General features: G+C 35.5%; 3 protein-coding genes across 10 annotated transcripts in view; 1 reads left to right on the top strand and 2 right to left on the bottom strand.

Moving 5' to 3' along the window:
• LOC105233578 (FERM domain-containing protein 5) overlaps nt 1-12,014 on the top strand; it is a 753,696-nt gene that overhangs the window by 673,747 nt on the left and 67,935 nt on the right. The gene's annotated exons all lie outside the window — the stretch shown is intronic.
• LOC109579258 (uncharacterized) overlaps nt 1-12,014 on the bottom strand; it is a 464,513-nt gene that overhangs the window by 178,004 nt on the left and 274,495 nt on the right. The window lies entirely within an intron of this gene.
• Nucleotides 6,344-10,717, bottom strand: LOC109580067 (probable serine/threonine-protein kinase roco9). The gene has a single exon (XM_019992885.3). The coding sequence runs from the start codon at nt 8,543-8,545 to the stop codon at nt 7,223-7,225; it is 1,323 nt and encodes a 440-aa protein (XP_019848444.2). The 5' UTR covers nt 8,546-10,717; the 3' UTR covers nt 6,344-7,222.

A 12,014-nucleotide genomic window follows, 5' to 3' on the forward strand; every position in this document is an offset into this window, starting at 1 on the left:
ACCAACTGACCAAATGTTTGCAAACCACGCCACTCACGACAAACGAATCCACAAATCGGTTGTTAGTTTTTGAAATTTGTCGCAAACCTTCAATCCGTTTGACAACATGCCCCCTCACGACAAAAACCACCTCAAACTCAAACAGAATTGTCAAACAAATTTGTCGTGAGTGGGCCGCTTAAGCAATAATCATTGCAAACCTCAGTTTGGTCAAGAAACGGCTTACATTATGGCGGCACGGCTTCCGCTCTGGTTTAGTGCCGACGAAATGTGTGGTTGTTGTAATTTTTGGATATGGACTTTATTGAGCAACAATGATATTGTTTATTTGTTATAGTAATTAATTTATTAAATTATACTTAATAAAAAATAAAAATGGAAAGAATTTTTATTTGTTAGTTATAATATTAACAACTTTTTTTTTGATATTTTCGCAATTATCGAAACTTGTTAATGGGGACAAACAAGTCAAGGGTATCAAGATATGCTGACCTCTAAATATATTTTTTTATATTTAGGGAGTTCACAAGTCGTACTATTTGTCGTATTTGGTCTATTGCCTATTAAATTATGATAGTTGTAAAACGAATCTTGTGAGCGCTCTATACTATTTAATGCACTTGCATGCGCTATTTCTGCAATTAATCAGCTGATTCAAACAAAACAGAAAAAATTCATAAAAATTAAAATGCCTAGAAGAAGTGAAAAGAGCAAATTAATCGCTGCAATTTGCGAAAGATACTTACAAGACATACTCATGTTGGAATTAAGTAAGTTGTCCATTATTTCCTCTAAAATTTTTTTGCAAATGTAATTCTTTTAGGTGATGACGATGAGTAGGAAGAAGTGGATGCACAATTTATTTATTGAACAATCGCCGAAGTGCTCACTTAGGAGTTCCTAAGTCGAACCATTGGGAGCGGAATGTATTAAAGCATTTTGACGAAAACAGATTTTGCCAAATGATGCGCTTAAACCAAACATAATTTGCTTACCCTCTAAACTTAATAAAAGATGATGATGTGTTTCGAAATGATTATAACGCAGCACAACTTTCGATCGATACACAACTTAAGATCGTCCTTTTTCGATTAGGATCATCAGTTGAAGGAGATGGCGGTACCATTCAGATCGTAACCGGGCGAGTTTTTAAAGCTATTATTAACTTGAAACAAAGGTTTTTATACTGGCCCGATGAAAGGGAGCGATTAAAGCTTATTGCAGCAACAGAAAAGGAAATGCCTGGGTGTGTTGGATACATTGATGGGTCTGAAATTAAGCACCTGTGAGGAATCACGAAATATTTTTTTCTTGTAAGCGCCAATATTCTGTAAAAATTCAAGTTATTTGTGATCATCGGCTACGCATAAGACAACTTACACTTGGTTACCCGGGAAGTGTTCATGATGCGAAAATGTTCTCGGGATGTTTGCTCTCAAAACATCCCAATAGATTTTGGTCAACCTCGCAATGGATAGCTGGAGAGAGTGCATATCCATTAAAGCCATTTTTAGTAACTCCGTTTCGGCAAAATAGTACAGAATATAGCAGAGAAGAAAGAGAAAATTTCAATAAATACTTTTCTAAATACCGCGAACGTATTGAAAATTGTTTTGGGGCCTTGAAAGAAAAATTTTCAAGTCTAAAAGAACTCAAGTTCAGATTGCACACTATCCAAAACAAGAGAGAGTGTAATGAGTGGATAATGGTCTGTTGTATTTTGCACAACATTTTTATAAATTTCAACAACGAAGATCATGAAAGCAGCGTGGAACCCAGTGTAAATTTATTACCACCAACAAACCTTAGACATAGTCTACTGAACTTTATTCAAAACCAACCTATTGTTTAACGTTTTTACTTATATAAATATTCATTGAAATAAAAAAATTAACTTTATCTACTAGTATTACTCTCTACTTTACCTGTACAGAATTCGGTATGACGCTATGCTTTCAAATGTTACAAAAAATAAAAGATTAATTTCACTAAATCAGACAAATTTTATTTCATTTAAATTGTTTGGTTAGATATGTATATAGATATACACATACGTACATTTGTCGGATTGTTTGTTTTCTTTTGTTTTTAGCTTTTATAGAAAAGTAAACAAATATTTATTTTATAAATTACAGCATTTATATATTTTATAAAATCGTATATATGTAAGTGTTCGTCATATCTAAAACACCAAAATTCAATGTAATACTGTTTGGAACTTACTACTAATTTATTTTCAATAATTTTTTATAAAAGTATAGCTCATTCTATAATACAAATTACACAATTAAATATTTGTGAAAAAACTTGAAACTTTTATTTGTATGGTTTATATTATAGAATGAGCTATACTTTTATAAAAAATTATTACATTAAATTTTGTTGTTTAAGATATGACGAACACCTTATGTAATTAAAATGTTTACATATTTAAACTCCGGACTATCGCAGCGTTATTACAGAGCTTTCGGCTGTTTCTTAAAACTATTTTTTGGCACTTCAGGCGTAACCTTAATTAATTGAATGTATAAATAAAAATATAAGTTAACGAAATTAATTTTTTAATTTAAACAAAATCAAATTCAATATATTAATATTGAACAAGAGAACATAAGAACATTGAGAAGGTGCAGGTTCCATATCGAACATTTGTAAAATTTCTATCGGGGAATTCTTTCACAACGATGAAATTCATCCCGCACAACTTTAACATTGTTTACAGATTTCTCTCATACTCAACCAGAGAACATGAATATGAATATGTAGAGAAATAAATATATGCTCACTAGCAGACATTAAACATTTTTTTTTAATTTACATTTCTAAAAAATAGTTTTAAATCTTTAGGAATAATATTCAATATTTTGAATTATCAATACTTTTAATGTCAATTTAATGTAGCACTAATTGGCGTTACCTGTTGGCTGGATTGAGTAAGTATTCAATAGATGGCGCTATGTTAAAAACAGAAAATTTAATACATAAACAACATAACATAATAACTACTCGTACGTATTGCTGACACTAGAGTATAGCTTAAATTTATTTTGTGTTTTAATATTAAAATAATTACTGATTATGCTATTAAATGTAGCTTATATAAAACGTTTGTATTTTTTACCTAGCGCCATCTGTTGAATACTTACTCAGTCCAATCAATAATTACCGCCACCTATTAGAATATTTTGGAGCTAACAAATAATTGTGACTGCCAAATAATTGTGACTGCCAAATAATATACAAATAATTTGCAATAATTTAATATTGCGATTATAAATTGAGATGTAAGCTATCCTGTCTCTCCAGTTGGATAAAATTGCACACGGTGTGCAATCATATTTAAGTACATCGGGAACAAACAACGTGACACGTGATATTTGTATATAAAGATATGCTTATGATAATACTCCAAACCAGGGAATATTGAGAAAAATAAGTTCTTCGAATTCAATTTTTAACAGCGAAAAATGTGTACAAATACAGCTCTCTCACATATCCCGCCAGGGATTATATTCTTCATATATGAAGATAATTAAATATGTGTGTTCAAATATCATTGAAAATGCTTACTTATCAGCAAAACCGAAATTCTAAATATCTATTTATATAACGGGTGATTTTTTTGAGGTTAGGATTTTCATGCATTAGTATTTGACAGATCACGTGAGATTTCAGACATGGTGTCAAAGAGAAAGATGCTCAGTATGCTTTGACATTTCATCATGAATAGACTTACTAACTTAAATTTTATTACCAAAATCAGTGTTCGGTTCGAAATGTGTTTATCGACAAATTTTGTTCAGCGATGAGGCTCATTTCTGGTTGAATGGCTACGTAAATAAGCAAAATTGCCGCATTTGGGGTGAAGAGCAACCAGAAGCCGTTCAAGAACTGCCCATGCATCCCGAAAAATGCACTGTTTGGTGTGGTTTGTACGCTGGTGGAATCATTGGACCGTATTTTTTCAAAGATGCTGTTGGACGCAACGTTACGGTGAATGGCGATCGCTATCGTTCGATGCTAACAAACTTTTTGTTGCCAAAAATGGAAGAACTGAACTTGGTTGACATGTGGTTTCAACAAGATGGCGCTACATGCCACACAGCTCGCGATTCTATGGCCATTTTGAGGGAAAACTTCGGACAACAATTCATCTCAAGAAATGGACCCGTAAGTTGGCCACCAAGATCATGCGATTTAACGCCTTTAGACTATTTTTTGTGGGGCTACGTCAAGTCTAAAGTCTACAGAAATAAGCCAGCAACTATTCCAGCTTTGGAAGACAACATTTCCGAAGAAATTCGGGCTATTCCGGCCGAAATGCTCGAAAAAGTTGCCCAAAATTGGACTTTCCGAATGGACCACCTAAGACGCAGCCGCGGTCAACATTTAAATGAAATTATCTTCAAAAAGTAAATGTCATGAACCAATCTAACGTTTCAAATAAAGAACCGATGAGATTTTGCAAATTTTATGCGTTTTTTTTTTTTAAAAAGTTATCAAGCTCTTAAAAAATCACCCTTTATTATTATACATACATACATACAGTGGGAAGCTAAACTGTCCGGATGTTTTGCACTAAAGAAGTAAGGTAATGAAAATAATACAAATATAGGTATATCATCAGATATATGTATTTTTATTATTTAATTAAACATTACGAGTATTCTAAATTATAAAGCACAAAAAAAACTCAAATAAATTGCTTCAAAAAATAAAAAAATTAAAAAAGCAAAATATTCACTATTCGGACATTTTTGCACAGTACAAGAAATAACCCGTTGGTTTTTTTTTTTGTTTGTTGTCTCGTTATCAAGCTTTTATTGCTCTATTTGTGCATTATTGTTTGACCTGTGAAGTGATTAACATGATTTTTAAATAAAAAATTAAAAGATCTTCAAAAATGAAAAAACGCCAACTGATATTGAAAACAATGTGATAAATTTGTTGCAAAATAATTATTCATGCCGTAAAATTGCTGAAAAATTAAATTTAAGTAAATCCACGGTAAATGATATAAAAAAAACGACCAAGGGGGTCGACCAAGACTACTCTCTGATGGTGATGCCCGGCCGATTGAACGTTTGCTACATAATAAGGACACCAAGACCCCGAAAAATGCTGCAAAAGGTATTGGTAAGGATGTCAGTTCCTGGACGGTTAGACGCACATTAAATAAAATTGATTTAGTAGCCAGTGTAAGATGCATTCATTTCTGCTAAACCCACAAAAATTGGACAGTAGATGACTGTAGACGGGTTATTTGGAGCGACGAAACTAAAGTCAACCGATACCAGTCTGATGGAAAAGAATGCTATTGGCATAGCCCGCAGGAGCGCATCCAAAAGCACCATGTGAAGGAAACGATGAAACATGGTGGCGGCAGTATAATGGTGTGGGGATGTTTTACTTGGTGGAATATTGGACCTTTGGTGAGTGATTAAAATGTATACTAGATGTATTGGGGAGCACTCACCACTGGATTAAATTAAATAAAAACATCTAGATTATTTTTTATACATTTGGTTTTTTTCAACAATTTTATTTAAATTGAAATGTATTGATTTTATTACAGTATAAACTCATTAAATATGATATCGAAGGGAAGATGCGGCGATACTCCAATTCCGGGAACGATTTGTCACTGCTGGAGATTGAGTGTAAAACGGATCGTAGTTGAATTTTTTATTATAAAACGGAGGTGTCGACGCGGCGGAGTGTGTATGCGAAAGTTGATGGTCGAATAGTATTTATATATTTAATTGTGTTCGCTATCCTTTTTCCCATCCTTTTTGTTGAGTGGCTACAGGTGTGGTGAGTTGTGTTGGTGTGGTGCCATCAGATGTGTTGTATTAAGCTGTCTTGCTAGGGTGCGCCAGTTTTTCCCAGGTACAGTGAGGTGTACATGCGGGGAGATGCTTAAGTCATTTAAACATACTGGGCCCCCTAGGCAAATTTTTTTTCAAAAATTTGATTGTTTGGTTGACAATTTTAGTTTATTTTGTGCCTTAGACGCTATGAACGATCGTTGTGATCCTTGGTCTATTAAGGCTCTGAGTTTGACCAGTTCTCCTCGGTGTTCGATGGAGACGACTGCTGTGGGTAGTAGTACCCTGTTTTTATTTCCGCTGTGTAGCGTTTGCGTTTTTAATGCCTTTGAACAGCATAGTGCTTCTTGGCAATTTTCGTGATTTGCTTTTTCAACTAAGCCCGTGGTTCTTTTTGCGCTCTTTTGAGGTGAGCTAGGAAATGTGCTGTAGTGAAACCGTGTTTTTATAAAAGAATTGCTTTGTTTACATTTCGACTAGGAAGCTGACATCTTTTTGCATTTTGCAGAAATCTACTTAACGGTTATATAAAGTATTTTGGCAAAATTTTTAAGTCTACTCTAACAAAAATTAACTTGTGAGCTGAGCAATTGTAATAGTTAAAGCATAATCTCAATTCAGTTAAGCTGTTGTGATTGTGTTTTTAAATTAAAAAGCGCAATTTGGAAAAAGTGTTGTTAAATGCAGACACTTTCTGCTCTTCACTAGCTGCTTAAGTCACTTTACGTTCGTGATCTCTACATAAGTATGTTACTGTCACATGACTCGTTTACGCTACAATCATACATACATACTATGTATATGAGTACGTATGCCTGCTGTCTGCTGTTTGACTACATTTTCTTTGATTTAGTTTTTTTAATACCTAACTTATGTACGTACATATGTACATATATAATGTTGTATAATTATATGTTTATATGCACTTGTATATGCTTTTTGTTATGCCTTTTACTTGCATAAATATTAATCATATTTGTAAAAAATGTGTTAAGCTAAATCTTAAAATTATGGGCTTTCACTTTGCCTATTTTAGTTACAAAAAAATTGTGGCGTGGTCACGCTTATTTTGTGTTTGACCACATTTTTTGTAATATAAATTATGTACGTACGTTTCCGCCTCCACTTTAACGTCATTTTAAGTTTCAGAATGTTCTTTAACTAACATAAATATTAAATTTACTTAACAATGCGTTGGAAAAAAATGCTTTTTATTTGCATAAATTGCATTCAACCCGCATAAATTCACAGTGTGAATAGGCTGTTAGCGTACGGCGTACGATTTTTAACACCTGTTTAGTTTTTGTACGCTACGCTCAACGCCTAATCTCAAATCTCTCTCTTGTCCCCTATTCCTGCGCAACTCGCAAGTTTTCTACCTTTTACTGATACCTTCATGTCTCCAATGAGGTGACCACCAGATTATGGAACACACTGGCCGATTCACTCATCATCGCTGCCTGGCCACTAAGCGTGCCCAAACGCAGTGCGTCCATAATTACCTCAAAATCCTTTTGATTCTGATTCAGATCGAATTCGAGCTCGAGCTCGTTAGCGCCATTACCGAGCTTTTGACGTTTACTCGGGGATATTGGCCCCATACCCATGCTCACACCGACACCCATGCCTAGTCCCAAGCCTACACTGACGCCCATGCCACCTCCAACGCTGACCACGTCCAGTGGGCAATCTTCGATGGCGGAAATGAGACGCTGCTGCGGTATGTAGAATTGGGAAAGTGCTTCGCGCACTAAACGATTGCTTTCGTCCTCGCTGCGCAAACGCTTCCGGGACGAGATAGCTTTCTCGAGCTGTTCAGCACCTTGTGTGATCTCTGGGTCAATGAGTGGCATTGGTGCATTGATTGCGTTCAGTTCACGGTCGAGTATTTCCAGGTCATTGTCGAGATTGTTGCTACAGAGTTGACGTTTTCGTGTGTGTGTACTGTGGCCGGCAGAGGTGCAAAGAGTTGACGAATGAGCAGTGGCGGTGTTGGTGGTGCCGTTAAAGGTGGTACTGTGCGTGCAGGCGGTGGAAGAGGCATTGTTGGCGGTATTATGGTTGGCAGTCGCATGTGAGGTGATGGCGGTGGAGTTGGTGGAGATGTTTCTGCTGTTGACGTCGACGCTCAGAGACGATGAGTTGGCAATATCGGCGTTGGTGGACGAGTGTAGTTTGTTGCTGTTGTTGCAGTTGAGATTATTTTCATCGCCGTTGAAGTCCTGTTCACAGCCGTTGCTGCACTCCGTGCTGCCAAGACTACGTGGATGGTTGAGAGAATTGTTGTTGGATGCAGAGTTGGTGACTTCATTGCAGACAGATTTGTTCGATGGCTGATGATTGGAGTTGTCAATGCCGCAGCTATTGTATGGATTAAAAATATTATCGCGTGCACTCTCCGGTTTGATATCAGATCTCGGCAAATTCGCCAGGTAGCGTGACTGCTTCTCACGCCGCAGCTCGTCGGTTAGACGACAATACGTATTATTGATGCACACGCTACGGCGGAGATTCGTCTCCGAATCCTTGATGCGCTCCAACTTGTGCGCACACAATTGCAATATGCGTTTGCGTTCCTCGCGTTGACGCAGCTTTGGCGATATCATGGGCACACGCGAGCGATGATGATGATAGCCGATGGGCGAGGAACGTGGCGGACCAAACATATCGGAATCGTCGTCGCAACCGTTCACTGTTGTTGTTGTCGGCAAGGTCATTTTGCTTTTACTTGTTGCTGTTACTTTTGTTGCGCGCCTTTCCTTTAATTCCGTGTAGATTAATATACAATAACAACCACAAGTGTTGTTGCTTCACCTTCGTAAGAGTTTCTCGCTCGCTTGATGTTTGTTTATTGCTTTGTTGTTGTGTCCACTTCTTACTCGCTTTGGGTTTTAATTGAATTTCCCGCACAAAATTTCTGCTCTACCGCTGTGCTACGCTTGTGCGCTGTGTGGTGACTGGCGTCGCGTTAAGTGTGGTGAAACTGGAGTTGAGTAACGTAGCGTGTGGTAATTTGCCACTAAGTCACAGACTTCACCCTTTTGAGTGGACTTGTTGTAAGTTTTGAGAAAATTTTCGCCACTGCTATTGTTTATACGTGTGAATGTGTTTGTTAAGGGCAACTTAAGTGTCTTTCAAAAACGATATGCCAGTTTTTTCTAGACTCACTGTTTAGTTTTTTTCTTGCAAATTACTTATCATTTCTTATACTTTGAGATTTCTATTTTTTATTGTTTTGTTGTTGTTACTTTTGGCTTTGTATTGTGCACCTTTTACGTGTACATTTAACTCAAGAGTGTTACACATCTATTTAAGAGCGCAGAAAAACTTGTTCAACCACTTGGCTGCCGCGTGTGTGTTCTTGCCTGAGTGTTTGTTGTAACGTTTGGCGTTTTATGGGTTTGTTGTTTTGATAGATCACTGCAATTGCAATTTGTTGTTAGTTGGCTGCCGTCACCGTCGCCGTCGCCGCTGGTGCTTCTGCTTCTCTTGTCTGTTGCAAGGCAAACCACAATTTATTTCCACTTAATTATCTTTTTGTTTTGCTGTTGCTGCAACTGTGGCAGATTGCTGATTTGTCTTGCTTTTAGCTTTGGCCTTTTTGTGTGTATGTGTTTATAATAATTTTGTCACAGACGATTTTATTTATTCAATTTTAATTTAAATTACATAAATACTCATATATTTGCACATGTTTTTTGGCAGGAAAATCTCTTCTGGATTTACAAAATGTTAGTTTAATTTTTTTATAATACAATTTTAATGAGATATAAATTTTTAGCTCCTTGATCACTTTTAATTTTTTAATGGTGTGCTCTATTCAATTAACACGCTTGTGGTTCATTGCACTTTTCAGTTTCACAAAAATTTGCTGCCAAAATTTCCAAAGAATTGTTGTTGTATTTATAATTTAATGCTATGCAAATAAAACACAAGCCCACTATTTTATCTGCAAATAGGTATGGTTGTGGTTGTGCTCTGTGGCTGCTTCAATGTAATACACGTTTAGTCACTTCATTAGCAGTCAATAATTGAATCACCAAAATAAGTATGTATGTATGTATGTATGTATGCACCTACTTCTTTATTATATATTTAAGTTTTTAAAATGCACTTAAATTTTTCACAATTACTTAAATTTTTTATGTTGTAAAATTATTATTATTTTTTATTTACTAATATGTATTTATTAAAAACGTTGAAAATTCAAAATAATCCACGGCCTTTTGAATTTTCACGCTTTGGCTTTTTAATGCTTTGCAAATGTTTGATTTATGTTAATTAGTTTATTTCTTATTGTAATTTCTTTAATTGCTGTTAATACGTTTTAAGCAATTGCACAAACGCTCTGAATATAGTATATACAAAATATTATTAACACAAATTTTTAATTTTTGCTTTCTTTTAGTTTTTCGTTACAATGTTTTTATTGTAAATCCTTGCGTATAATATTTGTCAATAATTTTAACAATTATGCACTTAATTAATTTTACAAAAATTTGTTATGAAATTTACACAACTTTAATGTATTCTATTTAACATGTTTTGTTGGTGTAGCTATTGTTATCAACACACAATTAATTAATTATGATTATGTTGTTCAGTTACAGTTCAGCTATTTCCATTACTACTACAGTTCATTCGCTAGTAATGCATTTGTTTGTTGTTGTTGTTTTTCTCCTGTTTGCCTCTGCGCTTATACCGTGAGTCTGTGTGTGGCTTTTGCTTTTCATGTAAGCGAGAGTCTCTTTGCTTTTGTTGTAGACAGATAGAGCTCTAGCTAGCTGGTTAGTTGGCGTTTAGTGTTTGTGGTGAAAACAAATGTTCCGCGTATATTTTCAAGCACGTCCACACGGTTCTCACGTTCACAGTCCATAGGTCGCTGGTTCATATCCGGCTCGAAGGACCATGATTAAAATGTATACTAGATGTATTGGGGAGCACTCACCACTGGATTAAATTAAATAAAAACATCCAGATTATTTTTTATACATTTGGTTTTTTTCAACAATTTTATTTAAATTGAAATGTATTGATTTTATTACAGTATAAACTCATTAAATATGATATCGAAGGGAAGATGCGGCGATACTCCAATTCCGGGAACGATTTGTCACTGCTGGAGATTGAGTGTAAAACGGATCGTGGTTGAATTTTTTATTATAAAACGGAGGTGGCGACGCGGCGGAGTGTGTATGCGAAAGTTGATGGTCGAATAGTATATATTGAATTGTGTTCGCTATCCTTTTTCCCATCCTTTTTGTTGAGTGGCTACAGGTGTGGTGAGTTGTGTTGGTGTGGTGCCATCAGATGTGTTGTATTAAGCTGTCTTGCTAGGGTGCGCCAGTTTTTCCCAGGTACAGTGAGGTGTACATGCGGGGAGATGCTTAAGTCATTTAAGCAGTGAGAATCCAAGGTATAATAAAGAAGGAGGATAACCTGAATATTCTACAAACAAATTTACCAGAATTTGTTGACGGGTGTGCTTATCCACACGGCTAAAATAGTTAAAAGCTGGCTACAAAACCAAACTTTTGGGACAATGGAATGGCCTGCACAAAGCCCAGACCTGAATCCTATAGAAAATTTATGGGCTATTGTGAAAGAAAGGCTGGGAGCATTGAAAACCCACCAAAAAATGTTGACGAGCTTTGGGAGAAAATACAACATGAATGGCGAGCTCTTAACCGTGATATCATCCAAAAGTTGGTGGAGAGTATGCCAAAACGTATTGAAAGCGTAAATTAGAAATAAAGGCCTTTGGACGAAATATTAAATTGGCAACGTTAATTGGTTTCAACAAACAAACAGCAAACAGTGCAAAAGAGTCCGAATAGTGAATTATTATAATTAAGAATAATGTTCAATTAAATAAGAAAACACATATATCTGATAATATGCCTATATTTGTATTATTTTCATTACCTTACATCCTTAGTGCAAAACATCCGGACAGTTTAGCTTCCCACTGTATGTACCTAAACATATTCATGCATTTACATGCAATGCGCATCAAATAACAATAAAAATGAAAAGTCATAAAGTTACAGATCAGATCGCATTAAAAACACACAGACACATGTATTAAATTGTATTGCTAAAAAAACCACATGTAGTGTGGAATACAGACAAAAATATACACATAAACATCTTCTTCATCTTAATTGGCGTAGACACCGCTTACCC

The sequence above is a fragment of the Bactrocera dorsalis genome, chromosome 1 (genome assembly GCF_023373825.1).
Source record: "Bactrocera dorsalis isolate Fly_Bdor chromosome 1, ASM2337382v1, whole genome shotgun sequence".
Lineage (NCBI taxonomy): Eukaryota > Metazoa > Arthropoda > Insecta > Diptera > Tephritidae > Bactrocera > Bactrocera dorsalis.